At 37.6% G+C, this 19271-nt stretch overlaps 2 protein-coding genes across 5 annotated transcripts in view; one reads left to right on the forward strand and one right to left on the reverse strand.

Moving 5' to 3' along the window:
• Positions 1-8427, forward strand: part of MIER3 (MIER family member 3) — a 33052-nt gene extending 24625 nt beyond the window's left edge. For both annotated transcript variants that reach the window (XM_039467679.2, XM_039467683.2), the window contains exons 11-13: positions 3980-4107; positions 4189-4331; positions 4446-8427. In XM_039467679.2, coding sequence (XP_039323613.1) covers positions 3980-4107; positions 4189-4331; positions 4446-4900 — 726 coding nt within the window. In that variant the 3' untranslated portion in view covers positions 4901-8427. The remainder of the gene's footprint in view (positions 1-3979; positions 4108-4188; positions 4332-4445) is intronic.
• SETD9 (SET domain containing 9) lies at positions 8160-17487 on the reverse strand. Of its 3 annotated transcripts, none has more exons than XM_010336602.3 (6): positions 17340-17487; positions 15545-15912; positions 13930-14053; positions 13422-13537; positions 12436-12541; positions 8160-8238 (listed from the first exon to the last, which is right to left on the reverse strand). In XM_010336602.3, exons 1-6 carry the CDS (start codon positions 17435-17437, stop codon positions 8166-8168), a joined length of 885 nt encoding a protein of 294 aa, XP_010334904.1. In that variant the 5' UTR covers positions 17438-17487; the 3' UTR covers positions 8160-8165. The 3 variants fall into 3 exon arrangements, with proteins under 3 accessions (XP_010334904.1, XP_003925888.1, XP_074241856.1); XM_003925839.4 differs by lacking the exon at positions 8160-8238 and adding an exon at positions 8484-10881; XM_074385755.1 differs by lacking the exons at positions 8160-8238; positions 17340-17487 and adding exons at positions 8484-10881; positions 16362-16996.
• Positions 17488-19271: the final 1784 nt, after the last annotated feature.

The raw sequence follows: 19271 nt of genomic DNA on the forward strand, positions 1-19271 counted from the left end.
TGGAATTTATCGAAATGCATTGAAAACTTCTGTCCACACAAAAGTGTTTATAGCAGCTTTCATCGTAATTGTTAAAACTTGGAAGGAACCTGTATGTCCTTTGAGGTGAAAGGGTAAACAAACTGTGGCACCTCCAGAACTGGACTGTTATCCAGCACTAAAAAAATTGAGCTAAGAAGCCGCAAGGAGACATGGGGAATCCTAAATGTGTATTACTAAGTGAAGGAAGCCAATGTGAAAAGACTCCATACTGTAGGTTTCTCAATATATGATATTCTGGAATAGGCAAAACTGTGGAAACAATAAAAAGATCACTGGTGCCAGGGCCTAGGCAGGAGGGAGAGATGAATAGGCAGAGCACAGACCATTTTCAGGGCAATGAAACGATCCTGTGTGCTACTGTAGTGGTAGAGACATGTTATATATTTGTCAAAACCCATAGAATCTACAACATCAAGAGTAAACCCTAATGTAAACCATGGACTTTGGGTGTTGATGTGTCAGGTAGGTACATGGATTTTTAATAGATGTACCACTTCAATGTAGGATGTTGAAAGAAGGAGAACATGGGAACTCTCTACTTTCTGCTCAGTTCTACTGTGAACCTAAAACTACTCTAAAGTCTATTTAAAGTATATACATATATTCATTAGAATAGTTGGAATAATTATTAAAATATGCTTCATTTATTTCCTCTTTTCATCAAAGAAAGGCAGGGTTCAGAAGTATTTGGGTGGGTAGATCAGTATTTTACACTTTTACAAAACCTAGTGGACTTTAGTTTTTCGAGCAGTTTTAGGTTTACAGCAAAGTTGACCAGAAAGTATAGACTTCCCATATGTCCCTTCCACCCCTATAGTTATTATTATACCTTTTATTATTAATATCTTACATTAGTGTGGTGCATTTGTTACAATTAATGAGCCAGTATTGGTACATTATTGTTAATTAAAGTCCATAGTTTACATTAAGGTTCACTCTTCCTGCTGTACATTCCATTGTGTTTTGGCAAATATATAGTGGTATCTGTCCACCAGTACAGTATCATACAGAGCAGTTTCACTCATCTAAAGATCCCATGTTTTATTCTTCCTTTGACCTTACCCCCTGCTCCCACCAACAACCTCTAGCAGCCATTGATCTTTTTATTATCTGTACTGTTGCCATTTCAGAATGTCATATAGTTGGAATTTTACAGTAGGTAGCCTTTTCCGATTGGCTTCTTTGACTTAGCACTATGCATTTAAGTTTTTACCATGGGGCTTTTTGTTTTTGTTTTCTTTTTCAGACTTTACAGCTCATTATTTTTTATCACTGAATAGTATTCCATGATATGGATGTACCAGTGTATTTACTCACTTAACTATTAGAGGATATCTTGGTTGCTTCCAAGTTTTGGCAATTACGATTATACCTACTATAAATATTCACGTGTAGGTTTTTATGTGGATGTAAGTTTTCAGTTCCTTTGGCTAAATATGAAGGAGTAAGGATTACAGGATAGAATGGTAAAAATACGTTTTATTCTAAAGAGGCTGTACCATTTTGTATTTCCAACAGTAATGAACGAGTTCTGTTGCTTCACATCACCAGCAATTGGTGGTGTCAGTGTTTTGGATTTTCACCACTGTAACAGTTTTTAATGCCATCTCTTTATTGTTTTAATTTGTAATTTCCTCATGAGTGTGATGTTGACCATCTTTTCTTATGCTTATTTGCCATTTGTATATCTTTTTTCAGGTGTTTATTCAGATCTTTTGCCAAGTTTTTAATTGGGTGGTTTGTATTCTTGTTGAGTTTGAGGAGTTATTTGTATATTTTGGATTCTATTCTTTTATCAGATATATGTTTTGTAAATATTTTCTCCTATTTTCAGGCTTGTCTTTTTATTCTTTTACCAGTGTGTTTTGCAGAGTAAAAGTTTTAGCATTTTATCTAAAAAATCATTGCCAAGCCTAAGGTCACCTAGATTTTCCAGAGTTATATTCTAAGAGCTTTATAGTTTTGCATTTACATTTAGGTCTATAATCAATCTTGAGTTAATTTTTTGAAAGGAATAAGGCCTTTGTCTAAATTTTTTTTTTCATGTGGATGTCCAGTTGTAGAAAAGACATTCTTCCTCCATGGAATTGCCTTTGCTTTTTAGTTAAAGATCAGTTGACTATATTTGTGGGGTATATTTCTGGGCTCTGACTTCCTTTAATCTATTGGTCTTTCTCTCCCCCTGCTCCCATACCATACTATCTTGATTACTATAGCTTTATAGTAAATCTTGAAGTTGTGGAGTGTCAGTACTTTGATTTTATCTTTTTGTAGTATTATGTTGGCTATTCCGGGTATTTTGTTTTTCTGTACAAAATTAGTTTGTTGATAACCCACAAAATAACTTGCTGGGATTTTGATTGGGTTTGCACTGAATCTGTAGATCAAGTTGGGAAGAACTGGCATCTTAACAATGAAGTGTTTTTGTATTAATGAGCATATAATAGTTCTTTATTTAGTTCTTTTTTTTAAATCAGAGTTTGGTAGTTTTTCTCATATAGATTTTGCATGTATTTTGTTAGATTTATACCCAAGTATTTTAATTTTGGGGTGCTAGTGTAAATGGTTTTATATTTTAAATTTCAGATTTCAGTTGTCATCCTGAAACTTTGCTGCAAGTGCTTATTAGTTCCAGGAGATTTTTTATTGATTCTTTGGAGTTTTCAACATAGACAGTCATGTCACCTGTGAACAGAGACAATTTTATTTCTTCTTTCCCAATCTGTATACTTTGTATTTCTTTTTTTTGTCTTACTGCATTAGCTAGACCTTTCAGTATTGATGTTGAAAATTTCACACTTTCTGTATGTTTGAAAACCTAATGTTTCTCAAAGATGAGATAAAGCGTATAATTTAGTGAATAGATAGAACATTTTTAAAGAAGTCTGCATTGTCCTTTTAAGTAAAAATAAAACAGTTTTGTAATGACTTATGAAATTTACTCTATCCATTCATTCCGTAAACAGTTATGTCCTTCCACTCCACTTACCATTGTTTTAGGCACTAGAGATACATCAGTGAATAAGACATAAAAGGTCTGTGGCCCCATGAAGCCTGCATTCTCTGCAAAGACTTATAGTTAATGATGTTTGTTGAAAGGTATACTGTATTTCTTGGTTTAAAAAGCTTGTTTCTGTATTAGCAATCTTATATCACAACTAAGGAGTTGGGATAGAGATACTGAAACTTCCTTACTGGGTACTGATTAAGCAAGGGAGAAAGTGTTTATTGGATAAGGATGAAGAATTTTGTTCATACATCTGAATTCATATCTGTGGCTGTATGTAGTTAGAGGAACCCTGGTTTGGGTGTGGAGCCAAGTTGATGAGGCTTAAATTTTATTCTTATTTCCAAAATCTGTTGGATCTAAAAGCCAAACATATTGGAGGGAGAAAGCCCTGCCTTTAGTTAGTAAATCATCTTAAATTCCAGATGCTATAGATTGTCGGTCCATTTGCCAAGGGTTCTTCATCTCTTTTGGAAAGTGAAACTCAATCTGATGAGGCTGCATTCCTTCTCCCTAGAAAAGTGTATCTAAATATAATTTTGTGAATTAATAGATCCCAGTGAAATCCATTTATGGATCCCTCAGGGGTTAGTTAATCCAAAGTTAACCCTCACTGTCGTCAAAATCACAGAGTTCAGTGAAGAGAAGTAAAGGATGCCAGTGTTGTAGGATTTTCTGTAAAGGTGTAAGATAATCTCTGGATACACAATTGTTTTATAAACTAATACATTCTGATTTTTAAAAAAGCTTGGGCTTTTGAAAATGGCCTCGTTATTAAATGTAAAGGCATTCCACTAATAAAAGTGTTGAGAACTTTATAATTGGGAAGATAGAAAAATAAGACCCATGGATTGAAGTTGTAGTGTTAGAAAAGTTCCACAAAAAATGGTTGAGTTTTTTGTTTATTTTAAAATTCAACTTTTTCATTAGGTGAGAACTAGGACAGTTGCTGAATGTGTAGCATTCTACTATATGTGGAAGAAATCTGAACGTTATGATTACTTTGCTCAACAGACAAGATTTGGGAAAAAACGATATAACCATCACCCTGGAGTTACGTAAGTACTGTGGGCTTGACTTCAAAGACTTATTTTTAACTGTGATGTACAGTCATAAAATTACTGGCGTGTGTTTTTCAGGGACTATATGGATCGTTTAGTAGATGAAACAGAAGCTTTGGGTGGGACGGTAAATGCTTCAGCCTTAACTTCTAACCGGCCTGAGCCTATTCCTGATCAACAGCTAAACATTCTCAACTCCTTCACTGCCAGTGATTTGACAGGTAAAACGAAGATCTTTTTGTGTTGTTTAGAACAGCTTGTTGCAAAATTGTGTCCTCTGTTTCATTTCATAGAACCACTTACTTAAACAGTTTTCCATTTTATTTTTTTTTTAGCTTTGACCAATAGTGTAGCAACCGTCTGCGACCCCACGGATGTGAATTGCTTGGATGATAGCTTTCCTCCACTGGGCAACACACCCCGTGGACAAGTTAATCATGTGCCTGTTGTAACAGAAGAGTTACTCACCCTGCCCAGCAATGGGGAAAGTGATTGTTTTAATTTATTTGAGACTGGATTTTATCACTCGGAGCTAAACCCTATGAACATTTGTAGTGAAGAGTCAGAGAGACCAGCAAAAAGATTGAAAATGGGCATTGCTGTCCCTGAATCCTTTATGAATGAAGTTTCTGTAAGTAACCTGGGTGTGGACTTTGAAAATCACACACATCACATCACCAGTGCCAAAATGGCTGTTTCGGTGGCTGACTTTGGCAGTCTGTCTGCCAGCGAGACCAATGGTTTCATCAGTGCCCATGCTCTTCAGCACGCGGCCCTGCACTCTGAGTGACCTGAGTGAGGAGCCCGGAAACTGCGTGTGCAAGAGCAGTGAACTTGAGGGGAGCTATCAGGTTTGCATAGTCTTTCACTGGAAGTTTGAACCTTTCTCACTATGACATCAGTGATGTCAGTATGTATAGAACTATATCTTGATTTATCAAGAGTATTTTCATTTTTCAATCCATAAATGTGGAAATGAACTATGATCAGCAGAGTTGGGAACTAAGATTGAACTCTGTGGTGCAGCTTTAAGCTCTGCTTCTCTCTTCCTCATCTCCCAATACCTCTTCCCCGCTCCCTTTTTCTATTCTTTTGTGTTCCCCACTGCCCTCACTCCCAATTTTAAAACCTGTAGACAGAGGCCACCAGCTCAAAACCAGCACAGATCTTCTGAACTGAATGGTGTGGCTTCTTTTTGTGTAAATTCCTTTTGCCGTAATGGATGCAGTGGAATAACAATGTTTACAGGTACCGATCCCAATCCCTGCTCAATGTAGCATTTTTTTGGTTTTATTTTCTTAATTAATAAAAGCAGGGGTAGGTTTATTTAAACTGCACAAACATGCAAGGATTTTTTAAAAACGGAAACTTCTCTCATGTTATTCAACTAGAGCACTTCAGTTTACAAAACAGCAAGTCCATCTTTATGGAAGCCAGCACGAGGAACTGTGTGCAAATAATGAAGACGCTTGCTTGGATCCTGTTTCAAAATTCTAGACCAGGGCTACCTTACACAGAATTGGTCATGTTACTGCCAGGAGATTTCTGTGTAACTTCATTATTGGCTAAAAATTTGGCATTTTAAAGATGTGGTACTCAGATGGGGTTTTGTCCACCATTGTCAAGACTGTATCTTAAAAAATCGTACCGGTCATTGATAATTTAGTTTATCCTGAGGCAGTTGACTTGCAGAGGCACAGTCTACAAAGCCTAGGATATTGCCACTCTATGGTTTACATTCTGGGACACCGTTTAAGTTGTTTGTAGCACTGCAGTTCAAAGTGTTAATATTTAGAGGGACTTCTAGATTTTATACCTAATGCAGTAGAACCTTGAAGTATATTTAAGCTTTTTTGTTAAGCTTGAAGAGTTGGCAAGAAAAATGTGAGTTCCTATCTGAAACAGAATGGTACATTACCACTTAAGTTTTAAAAAGTGATAGACATTCAGATGTGTCTCAAACTCAGTTTTATTTTTATTCCAAATATTGTGAATGAGAAGCCATTGTCCTAAACTTTGGCCATTTTTGCGCTATAAACATGCATTTTTAAGTTATAAGGGGAATCAAACAATGTGTAATACAGTATTAGGGTGTAATCTGCTTTTATAGTACTGTTAAAAATAGAGAATTACCTTTTCTGTACCGTCTTAATTAAAATTACTGATTTTTACTAGTTGCTTTGCAAAAAACCTTAATGTTTGGCTGCATTGCTGATACTTGTAGGTATAATTTGCTTCAAGGTTGTGCTGATGAGTAGATAGTATGTAGTGATCTTAGTGATTGAAAGGGAGGGTATTTATTATACAAACTGTGAACTGCAATGACATCCTTCATTTTGGATGACGTGTATTGTTTTTCTTTGCAGCATTTTAATGAAGATTGCTTTGAAGTGTTTATGCAGTAGCACATTACTATAAAATTTAGTTTAGCACAGTGGACAAAAAGTAGTTAAATTAATAACTTAAAATCAGTCTCTAATTTATACATCTGAAGTATAGCATTCCTGTATGCACACAGTAAATAATGGGTAGCCTGGGCTCTGTGTTGCTTTCTTATATTTTTATCCAAGTTGTCAGCTTCTAATTGCTGTGTTGTTGTGCTAAACTTTGAACCTTATTTCTTTTATTAAAAATCAGTACACTTTCTATAATTTAGTAAGATACTGGCCATAATCTTCCATAATCTTCCATTGTTATAACTTTAATTTTCACTCTGGGTTTACAGTGGCTGGTCTGTATAAATAATTTACACAAAGATGACTGAATGCTAATGCCAGTTGCACTTAAATGAACATGCCCATTCTCAGTAGCTGATGCAGTAATATATTCAGTTTATCTATGCATTGCTGGGGTCTTGATATAAGATAGAGAAACAGTGTTTCTTATCTAAAGTTTTGATTATCAGCAAGTTGAATGGACACTTTAGTTATTTAAATAAAGATTTTTGACCAAAATCCAGAAGATGGTATGAGAGAAAAATAAATTCCAGCTAGTTTAACAGATTTTTAAATGCCAATCTGATTTTAGCCTCTTAGAGAGTGCTAACTAGCTGGTAACGTTTACTTTTAATTCCTTGTTAAAATGAGGCAATAATTTGCAAGATTTTTGTATATAAGTGTAAATTCTTCATATCTTTTTAGATCTAATTCAATATTTTCTGACTACTTCTGTCATGTATAATACCATTTTTGTGCATGCTTGATGTGACACTCATAAATTGTACCACTATGACTTTATCCATGTAAAATAGCTATTTATTGAATTTTCTTTTAAAAGCTGGATTTACTGTTTTTTTCTCTCTCTCAGTTTAAACATCTTAACAGAGAATTTGTTACTGTTTATTAAAAGAATTGCGTTTGGAAGCAAGAAAACAACTGATGTGCAGTCGTATGAAGAAACAATAATGCCTTTATTATCAAGTGTTAAGCACAATTCTTATAAGAAACTGTGATAAATTCTTTTTTTTCCTTTCCTGCAATATTTTCTTATGAACAAACCAAAAACTTATGGTGAGCAATTGCAGTGTTGGCTGATATATCTTTTATGTACAGGGAATTTGAAGAGGACAGTGGATTCATTTAGAAGTGTAACTGGTGCTGTGATTATAGCAATACATTTGTTAGTTGTACTTCATCTTTTTCATGCTAGCTTTTTAAATGTTTAGTTTTCCTCTTGTCATGGTCAACTGCTGAATTTACTTGAAGGATGTAAATTACTGTTTAAAAAATACTAAAATCTGTACAATTAGGTCAAAGAGTTGTGCAATCATTTCCTTTTTAATTTTTAAAATGTTGAGGGTCGTAAATATTTGAGAACATCAGATCTAATAGTACTTAGTAATACTATTTAATTTAACCAAAGTCTCTAGTGAATATTTCAACTTTGAATGTAAACTAACGAATAAACATGACCACCAAGGAGATTGTTTGCCCAGAGTTTCAAAGCACATTGTCTACAAATGGAAATTGAAATAATTTATAAAATATTGACATTACTATGTTTTTTAAAAAGTTCCTAATTTTTTCACTAAATGGAGGAAACTATTAGTTTTATTGTTAAATATCGTAGATATTAATATTCCTCTTAGATGACCAGTGATTCCAGTTGTCCCAGTTTGAAGTAAGTACCCTGTGAGTATGAGATAAATTAGTGACAATCAGAACAAGTTTCAGTATCAGATGTTCAAGAGGAAGTTGCTGTTGTTGCATTGATTTTAATATTTGTACATAAACACTGATTTTTTTTTAGCATTATTTTGTATTTGTTGTACTTTAATACCTGGTGTACAGTTCCAGAAATAAAAATCTGGGAATCTTTTTTTCTTGGTTTGTGTGAATATTTGCCAAAAATAGGTATGTTATTTAATGAATTTTAAGCTATACCAAATAGGTAGCTATTATACCACTGTTAAATTGGTTTCACATGTAGTAAATAAGATACATGATAGGTAATGAAGTTGGTAAATTAAATGTTTTCTTTAAATCCTCTACAATAGTTTTCCATGTATAATAAAAGTCCAAAGTAAGGATTATACTTTAGTTTAATTCAGGAAACATCGAATATTATGTTTCAAACACTGTTTTAGGTAACTGTCTTTTAGGAAGATGTATCTGAAATTTGATCAAATATTACTTGACAGTCTATATTTACAGTCAACTGGTCTTCCTTATCCATATTATTCATAGTTGGATTAACTCTAGTCATATCTTTCCTAAACATCTTTTCAAGCTAAAGCTCCTATCTTGGTCTTATTTCACAAGTTTGTCCCCGTATTTCATTTGTTCTGACCAGAACTGTATGTAGTTCCATTTTTAATATGCAGTGATCAGACTGCCCATAATACCCAGTTTGTACAAGGCCAAGAAAGGGATAAAAGGAAAGCAAAAACCCTCACTCCTCTGCTCTGGTTACATTCCTTCCTTCTCAGACACCAAAGGACCTTAGCGCATAGGGTTCTGCGGTGGACACATGACAGAAATGCCTTCAGAGTGGGATCAAGCACACACATTTTGAATACAGCAAGAATGCAACCAAGTGCCATATGAGAGCTCTTAGTACTTTAGGCTTTAGGAGATGGAAAAGCCTGTGGAAGCAGGATTATCTAGTTACATCTGGGTTACTAGGAGTCATTTTGGCCATAATTTCCAACTATAGTATGCTTCTTGAGCTTGCTGGTGGTAAGTGCTAAAGAGAATAGGGAAGTGGAATGAGGAACATACTGGGTGGGGGCATTGAGGGATTGTAAATTTCAATAGGGTGATTAGGCAATGCTCCTCACTGAGGTGACAGCAAGGGAGAGAACAAGCTCTGTGGCTGAGGGAAGATGTTTACAGGCACAACAAGTGCAAAAGTCCTGGGGTGGGAATGTGCCTGGGAGGTTCGAAGAGTGGCCAGGAGGCAGGTGTGGGCCAGGTGGAGTGAGCAAGGGGAGAACAGGAGAGGAGCTCTGAGGTCATAGCAGATCATGCATGTGAAGGACTTCATGATAGGAATAGGGTTTTGAGCAGGGTCTTTCAAGACCTGACTCATTAAAAGAAAAATCACACTTGGCGATATGTAGTGTAAGGGGGATAAGAGTGGAAAGAAGGAAGGCAATTGAGAGGCTACTGAAATTGCAATAAACTAGGTGAGTAAAGCTTATGGTAAGGAAGGTGGTCAGAATATAGTTATATAGGTTCCTTGAAGATTTGAGGAGCCCAGTCAAGAACATGCTCTTTCCTATCCAAGTTTGAAACTCAGAGAGCTGGAGTCAGGTTGATGGAGGTCAAAGTAACTATTGCTAATAAGACTGGGGAAGGTAGCTTCAAGGCTGCAGCCAGGTTGGCTTGCTAATATATTACACCTAGACTCACTGTCACTGAATGGGCTGGTTACAGGCTACTCTCTGCACAAGGCAGAGAACTGTCAGGATACATTTTTTTCTGCTGGCAGGCAGAGTCCACAGAGAAGGATCTAGAAGGGTATAGGACATGGGTGCCTAGTTATTCAAACAAAATCAGGCAGGCAGTCTTCCTTCAGTGGGTGGAGAGAGAGGCTAGGAACATTACTAGTGGAAGCCTCCACATGAAGTCGTGAAACACGTGGAATAAGTGTTCCTTCCACCAACACTATCTTGCACTTTTTTATTCACCTTTTCTTTGCTGTGAAAATGTTCAAAGAGTAAAGACAATAGTATAATAACCTCACATTTTCCCCTTACCCAGCTCAAGCAATCTTTACATTACATATACACACAGCAATTTACTCATGAGAACACCATAGACATTTTTTACTCGATTCTGTAAAAATAAAGTTTTTACAGAAGTTTGTATACAGCAGTACTACAAGAACTGCTGATGCTAGGCTACAATTTTATAAATCACCACAGAGCTTACAAAATAAACAAAAGAAAAATTGAAATTATAAGTTCAAGTAGTAGGTTTTAATTTAATAAGCTATTGTGTATTTAGATGAAAACCAATTAAAATTAGAATTCCATTACAAATTTGAAATTGTAATGAAGCAAATAGCTTTTATCATGAAACTGGAACAAATATAATATCAACAAAAACATAAAAAATTCCCATTCCAATTAGGTCTCAAAATATTTGTTCTACAGGTAGAATTCAGAGAAGTGATTAGCAAAAAAATACTTAGAATTAACTCAGTAGCTGAGTAGAAAACCTAATTTTTGATTCACAGAGTTAGCTGACAATTGTGTAGTAGTTTGAAAAAAGCTCTTCTCCTTGTCTGATATCCCTAAGTGCGACAAGAACAACACATCGAAGTGGACTGAAAACAAAAAGAAAAACATACAAAAGGTAGAACATTAATAAATATAAGCTTATATTTTTAATATAACCAATATGGGTTTTATAAATAACTTTACTCAGGTTCCTTACATTTTAGTTTATACGTTTGATTTCCATGAGGAAATAGTACTTATCCCTGATGCAGGTATTCTCAATGAGAGTATGTCTATATCATTTAAAAAATCACAAATCAATGTTCATACAACTGATTACTTCTTCTTGTCTATACAACTGATTACTTCTTCTGACAATGCTGTTTCTAAGTTTAGGCCCCTAAAACTAGTATCACAAAAAGGATTTTAAAATGACATTATAGTTTTTCTTTTATTCATTTGTATCTTATATTCTGAAAAATAAAATTACTTAAAATTAATTGGAATTTTAAAAAATACTTTTTTCTGGACATCATAAGATATTGTTACATGTACACCTTCAAAGTTCTAATAACATGCCCTGGAGTACATGGCTAAGAAAAGCTAATTGATACACAAACATACACATGCAGAGAGGCAAAAGTTATCAAGTTTTCAGTTTTTGTTTTTTTGGGGACAGGATCTGGCTCTGTCACCACCCAGGCTGGAGTACAGTGGTGCCATCTTGGTTCACTGCAACCTCCAGCTCCCAGGGTCAAGGATCCTACCACCTCAGCTTCCCAAGTAGCTGGGAGTACAGGTGTGCACCACCACACCCAGCTAATTTTTGTACTTTTTGTAGAAAAGGGGTTCTGCCATGTTGTCTGGGCTGTTTCCGAATTCCTGTGCTCAAGCAATCCACCCACCTCGGCCTCCCAAAGTGCTGAGATGACAAGTTTGAACCACTATGACTGGCCTCAAGTTTTAAGTATAAGAAATATTTCATGTTTTAAATATCATTCTCCTTAGAAGGACAATTTAATAGATCCTATATAAAATAAAGTTTGCTAGTAACTCAGTGAAATAATAAAGATTATACCATTCTACATCACTGTTAACAAAGAACTCTTAGCTCTCCAGAATGATCTATATGTTAAAATTGTTATTTGAATATTCTCAGTAGACGTTCTACTTAATGAACAGAAAATAAATGCAACATTAAAATATGTGTCTTCTGGATATAGTCCTTTTTTTTCATTATTAAGAATCTAATAGTGAAATTTGCAAAGAAATCATAGTATAATTTGGCCTCTTTCTTCAACTGGGTGCTTTCATACAAGGTAGAGAACATGATATTATAAATGATCAAAGTAAAAATATATTTGAAGATTTTGTGAGTAGGAAAAACAACAGAATCACTTGAAAAAACTTTAAGGTGGATACTTATGAAGTAGTACCACAGAATAAAAACGGGTAAAAATAAGCAGAATGAATCTAGGTTAAAGGAAAATGTTCAATTTCAAATAAGCCTACATGAACACATTAAGGTGTGATGAACATAAAAATCTAAGTTATAATTTTTCACTAAAAAGAATCCCCAAATTCTACATAGCGTTTCCTTCTGTATTTTTTTAAGTATAGCATAGGACAGAAGATATGAAATGCTCTTTTAGCAAACTAACCTTTGTTTGTCATAGCGGTAGGCAATGTTTGGAAGATACTGCTTCAGTTCTATAGGGAAAACTGCAGGCACATCAAATTCCTGATAACAGACATTAGCTGCTCTGTCTAGGAATGAGCACATAATTTTTAGATAAAGAACCATTATACAAGGTCACGGAAAACAACTGAATTATGATACTTAATGTCTGCTTTTCTAAATTATCAAAACATGCTCAAAATAATTACTACTATGCTCTAGGCACTTAGATTTTATTTACTTACTTATATTTGTAGATATACATGTAGAAGATCATAAATATATAAAATAAAATACTCAAAAAGTAAATAAGACATATATAAAACATGTTTTATTATTTACTTTTTGCATAAATAACATATATAATAAGCATATGCTTGGATAATATATACCAACATACATAATAAACATATATGTATGTTTTATTGTTCACTTTTTATATATCAGAAAATAGAGGCTCAGAAATGTTAAAGTTTAAGTATTAACAAAAGAGTCAGGCTTGGACTTCATTTCTCACTAATGCCAAAGCCCATGTTAAATGTAATCAAACAATCAGACTTTTACCTATGGGAAAGTCAAGTCCTAAAGAAGATATAGTGACTCACAAACTTAGCAACAGAAAGCAGATACTAGTCTAGTCATTAATCTATAAAGCTATATTGAGGCACTGACCAAGTAATTTCTAGTTTAAAAATGCTAAAATAATAATGATCAAAAGGGTAGTTGTTATCAGTTGCCTATATTCACTACAAAATCAGAAGAAAAATAGTAAATTAAAGAATTATAAATAATGTCTAGCATTATTTCCCCTAATTCTCTGACATCATCCCTCTAAAAGTGATACTTGCTTAAGGACTTGACTAGCTTATTATATGTTATACTCAACTGCCTTTGGCACTCAGTCATATAACAAAGAAGTAGAATTAGCCATTGCTACATCTCATCTCACAGCCCATGATGCCTTCTTACCGTTGGAACAATTGTTGACATACTGTCCCACAGCCAGGGGGTTATGAATTTCTGATGTTAGCCATGTACTATCACTCATTTTTAAAGGGCCAAGTCGATCCCTTCCATTGCATGATCTGAAACAGGTGAAAGCGTTAGCTAATGGATCTGTATTTTAAAATAGAATTCAAAAATATAAACAACACTAGAATTAAACAAGTGTATTTTTTCGAAGAGTTTTATATAATCAATAGGGCAATTGAGTTGTTGCACAGCAACTATCTAAACAGAATTTTGTTTAAAATATAAATGCTGAGCCAGGTGCAGTGGCTCAAGCCTGTAATCCCAGCACCTCAGGAGGCCAAGATGGCAGGATCTGCTTGAGGCCAGGAGTTTGAGACCAGCCTGGTAAACACAGCAACCCCATCTCTTTTTATAAAAAATAAAGCAAAAATGCTGTTAGTCATAACCATTGTGGGAAGTGTGGTTCTGTCTTCTATAATTAAATTTGAAGATGGACATCACTTACCTGTACACAACTTTCGATATTCCTTTGTTATTCCCATCAATGAGCACCCCATCCAGGCATCTAAAAATAAATGGATTTCCAATGGACTGGAAAAAGATGGGCTCATACTTCTGATATACTGTACCTATTATACAACAAGACAAAGAAATATTACAGCAATATGAAAAAGCATAAACATTGTGATAAGAACTCTTCTCTGGAACATAATTACATTCTCTTTAGTTACTTTCCACCTTTTAAAGAGTGGATGTCCAATAGCAGATAGAGCAGAGAATCAATTTATCCACACAGCAAAATAGAATATGGGTATCTTGGTTAATAATAATATGAACGTCACATTTTAGGCTCAGTTTTACAAAGTCACACACACACACACACACACACACACACACACAGACACATATTTTAAGTAGAATGTGACTTGACACCTAAAGAGTTTGAAGAAATTCACTTTGCTAATAATTAAATAATACAGACATATGGGAACAGATGAGTCTGACATTAAGGCTGTTTCTCCTTTCACTGGCAAAAAACAAAAAACAAAAGGAGAATTAATACTAAAAGAAGTTTAATAAATAGATTAACATGCCTGGAACATAGGAAGCACCCAATATTTACTGGTGAAAAGAAAAGAAAACTTTTTTTTTCAATTTAATTATGCTTGTTCCCATTTCATAGAAGCAATAAAAAATATAAAACTCCCTTATTTACTGATTCTTGGAAACTTTCCGACACCAATGCTCAGGTTTAGCCTGTATAGCACAAAGGTGAGGTTTGATTCAGTAGGCCTTTCAAAGTCACATCTGTCCATTTCCCGCATATACCCACAAGCAGACACAAATGCCTGTAATGCCGAGAACCACACCTAACAAGAGGGTGATATTTACTGGGTGCTTCCTATGTTCCAGGCATGTTAATCTATTTATTAAACTTGTTTTAGTATTAATTTATTTATTCTATTTAGTCTTCACACAATCAGGTTACTTGTACAGCCGGAAACTGAAACTCCCTTGCTTGGGAATGTAAAATTCAAAAATGGGAGAATTACTTTTTAAAAACATGGGTCTATCCGGCTCAAATATTCACATACACACTTTCCACTATACCGAATAACATAATGTTAGTTTAACATATAATGTAGTCTATGGAGCATTTAGTCAACAATATTTTGCCTAGAAAATTGCCTTACTTTCCATGTATAGAAAGGGCAGGACGGTCTTTATTTAGTGATTTATGGGTTTAAACACTGTATTTTATGTTTTGATCCATACCATTTTGATCTTTAGCTATCAATTAAACCAAACTCACTTTTTTCTCGAGTGCTTTTTAAGCAATTTGTCAAAGTAGGTCTTACTATGTTCTAAATGTAAACATTGACTAGAAAGATTTCCTTGAATTAAAAAAAATGCTTTTATCCCAACAAATACTCCAGGATACTTTCTAACACATAACAATTTACAAACAATTTCCAAATTAGAATTGTAAAAATCTATGGAAATTCGAGTTTTCAATTTAATCTCTTACTCTAAGGATTACAGAGCTGGGTATTTTGTTGAAGTTATATTTATCAATATGTAAGAAGCTTGGCAAAGTATAATACTAATCGTGCTGTTACCAGGATACATAGATACGACCGCGCCCTTTGGTACAAATCCTTTAGTAACGAAGACACCTTTTCCAGCAGAAATCAATGAGCTAGTTGCTTGGGCAACACTGAAACCCAAAGTCTTGTAAAGAATTTCTTCTGGTTTAAAGGTACTTTGTTGTTGATGTCTGTTTTCAAGCAGTTTCACCCCTTGATGTTCAACTGCCAGTAGGTCTTCATATTTTGATTTAACAGATTCCGGAAGCACAGTCAAGATTTCTGATTGTTTATTGAAATCATTTAAGAATAGAGCCTGGAAAACTTTCAGTAATGTTCCTAGGACATCTTCATCTGAGATAACTTTGTCTTTGGATTCCTCTGGAACATATCGGAGGGTCCTGAAAATGGGAAAAGTTTCTATTCACTACCCCTTCAACGGATAAAAGCCAAACTATCTGCATACTTTCTGGGTTACTGGCCTTAATGAACTATAAGCTTATCCTCATGCGTGTGAAGGGCCGGAAGCAGTTCAGAAAAGAAGTGTTCGGGGGAGTTCTAGTTAGTTACCTAACTCCCAACGCTTCCCACCCAAGTAGCCAGTACTTATGAAAGGCCCATTCTATACTACACGCTGTGGGGTGTTCCCTTTTTGCAGACTGGGAAAGCAAAGTTGCTAGGGAAGTTGACCAAGGTCCCAAAGCCAGTAAGCGGGACAGCCAGAGGCAGAAACGAAGCTCAGCTCTTTCCCGCACTACACCCAACAGCCAGGCTGAAGGTCATCACAGTGAATGAATGACCTCACATTCAATGGCTTTTAAAAGATGGCCTTGTAGTTTCAAAGACATACCGAACATCACATACTTCGTTGACATTCCGTCCAGGAGTACTAACGTCTTTAATAACGGCATCTCTTATTTTCATAACCATTCTCTTTTCGGACTATTTTTATTTGAACATAAAGGTTGTCATTCCCGCCTCACAGTTCCGTAGTCATGATACAACTGATCTGTTTCCCTAGTATGCAACTTCGGGAAAGCGCTTTGTTTCCCTATTTTTCGGACACTGACTTCAGAGAGGCACAATCAGCTTCTTGGGTGAGCACGGGGTTGAGCTGCAGATCGCTAGTGCGTCCTTAATAACGCCGGCGGGACGCACCCCAATCCGAACCCATCACCCCGACCTGCCGTGAGCGGTGTTCTGCCCGTTCTCAACGCGCGAGCGACTCCACGCCGTTCTCAGCCGGGCTGGGCTGCTTTCACCACGTGAAGTACTTTCCATGAACTATGAAAATAAACCCTGGAAGTTCAAGCTCCTAAGCCCTGGTGGAGAAAAGGCCACGCACTCTCACGCGGTAAGAGCGGTCTCTTTAAAAAGTTTCCATTTTTTTTGCCCAGATACAAGCGCCCCAGCCAGTGCCAAAACCAACAGGGAAGAACAGGTAACAGCTCTCGAAAGCGAACCCGGCCGAGCGGGCCCGGCAGCGCGGCGGACACTGAGAAAGAGGCCACAGGCCCCGCCCACCTGAAGCCACCGGCCGCTACAGGCCGCCGGCTCGCTCCGGGCCCCGCCCGCCACTGCTCAGAGGTCCTTACTTAAACCCCTCCGCGGCCTAAGGGTCCGCCCTCCAGGGCCCACCCGCCTCAGGCCCCGCCCACCCGCCTCAGGCCCCGCCCACCCGCCTCAGTCCCCGCCCGCGCGCCTCAGTCCCCGCCCGCGCGCCTCAGGCCCCCAGTCTGTCTCCGGCTCTCAGCCTCCGTCCCGCAGCAGTGGTGGCGTCTGGGAGCTGAAGCCAGGCGCTCCTCGTGCGGCCGCCCCGCCCTCTCACCTCGGGTTGTGGCTTAGGTTCAGCGCGATCCAGGGAACGAAGCGGTACTTGTAACGGCGCCATCGTTGCCACAGGCCCCGCAGCAGGCGTCCCGGCATGGCTGCCCCGCGGGGCCGTGACCAGGACGGCGCGGGGAAGGCGGATCGAGGCCTCGGGTCCGCCCCGGCCGGGGGAGGAGCGGGGACCGCAGTCGGCCGCCCTCCCCTGGCTCCGCCCTCCGTGCCCCTGGCAGCGCCTGGCCTCTGTTGCTCCGGGGCTCCGTCCTTCCCGTTTCTTGACCTCAGCTTTCTGAATGAGAGCCGCGTAGAGCTGGGAGGAGGCCCCGTTGGCCCCTTTCTCTTTCTCCAGTCGCTCGGGTGCTTCCGCGGGCGGGTGCGGGCAACGGGTCACCGGGCTCAGGGGCTACCCCGCCGTCGAGACCGCATCCCAGTAGCGGAGCGCCCTGTTTCTGAGTCGCGACGGCCCGCCTGCCCCTTTGTCCCGGCCGCGCTCTGCGTTCCATCCTCTGTTCCCCTGAGCTCGGCCTCTTTCTCCACGTTCTCTCCCCCTCCCTCCTGGGCCCCGGAGCAGCCCCACTTCGGGAACCCGAGTTTCAGCCCTCCCCAGACAGCACCGCCTCTCCATCGTGAACCCGTGTTCCCAAACTTACCAGTTTGGGCCTAAGAACAAAATGTGACGATGTCCTGTTTTCACTCGTTTTTCTCTTAATTCTCCCAACCACTCAAAGGCAAAACTATATGGGCAAATGTTTCTGAAAAACAGCTTTATTGAGGTATGGTTGGGATACAATAAACTGCACATATTTAAAGTAAACAATTTGATAGGTTTTTTGACACCACAACCAAGATAGGGATCCAGCCCCTCCCGAATCCCCCAAGCAACCAGAGATGATTTTGTCCTTTTAATATGTTCTTGAATTCAATTTGGCAGTTTTATTTAGAAGTTTTGCATCTGTGTTCATGAGTGATACTGTTTCATAGTTTTCTTGTAGTGTTAGTGTCTTAATCTGGCTTTGGAATTTAGGATAATGTTGATTTCATAGGATGAGGTGGGAAGTAGTCCCTCTATAGATGAAATTTAAAAGGACCTTTCCAACTTCAGTTTTAAGGGGGCCAAACTACAGGAATCCTTTAATCACATTCAAATCACCAAGTGTTTATTGATAGATAAATACGTTGGTATCATTTCCTGTATTCTTTGCCTGTGAGGTTGAATCGTAAACTGAAGTTGAAATTGAACGGCTCAGATCTAATAAAAATTCAGCCAAGGCCAGTCGCGGTGGCTCACACCTGTAATCCCAGCACTTTGAGAGGCTGAAGCTGGTAGATCACCTGAGGTGAGGAGTTCGGGACTATCCTGGTCAACATGGCGAAACCCTCTGTCTACTAAAAATAAATACTAAAAAATTAGCCTGACGTTGCCGTGCACGCCTGTAGTCCCAGCTACTCTGGAGGCTGAGGCATGAAAATCGCTTGAACCCGGGAGGCGGAGGTTGCAATAAGTTGAGATCACATCACACCACTGCACTCCAACCTGGGTGACAGAGTGAGGCTCAGTCTCAAAAAAAAAAAAAAAAAAAAAAAAAAGCCAACTGCCAGTAGCTGTGGGACTAATTTGTTCTATTCTGAAAGAAATAGAGTATCTACCAATGTCTCTATTTCATTCATATCATATAGAATGTTAGCAAACTCTAGAGGCTTTTCTCTCAGACTGTGTTTGGTAATTTGGCATACTCTAGATTTACCTCACTTGCTAAACTGAGTCAATTCAGTTCCAGGATGTATTAAGTGGCATACAAGAAAGTTGTTTATTTTGTCTAAGTTGTCAAATATTTTGGTATAAAGTTGTTCATGAATACTGTCTTACTGGCTTTTTAGTGTCTGAATGATCTGTTGTCGTAACCCACTTTCATTCCTGATTTTCGTGATTTGT

This window comes from Saimiri boliviensis, chromosome 1 (genome assembly GCF_048565385.1).
Source record: "Saimiri boliviensis isolate mSaiBol1 chromosome 1, mSaiBol1.pri, whole genome shotgun sequence".
Classification (NCBI taxonomy): domain Eukaryota; kingdom Metazoa; phylum Chordata; class Mammalia; order Primates; family Cebidae; genus Saimiri; species Saimiri boliviensis.

Excerpts from the sequence above, each read along its gene's own strand:
- SETD9 (XM_003925839.4), bottom strand. The coding sequence starts at position 17,437 with ATGCCGGGACGCCTGCTGCGGGGCCTGTGGCAACGATGGCGCCGTTAC. Across the intron at positions 13,538-13,929 it reads ATATCGAAAGTTGTGTACAG|ATCATGCAATGGAAGGGATC; the intron begins GTAAGTGATGTC and ends CACCTGTTTCAG. Across the intron at positions 10,882-12,435 it reads TACCGCTATGACAAACAAAG|TCCACTTCGATGTGTTGTTC; the intron begins GTTAGTTTGCTA and ends TTTTGTTTTCAG.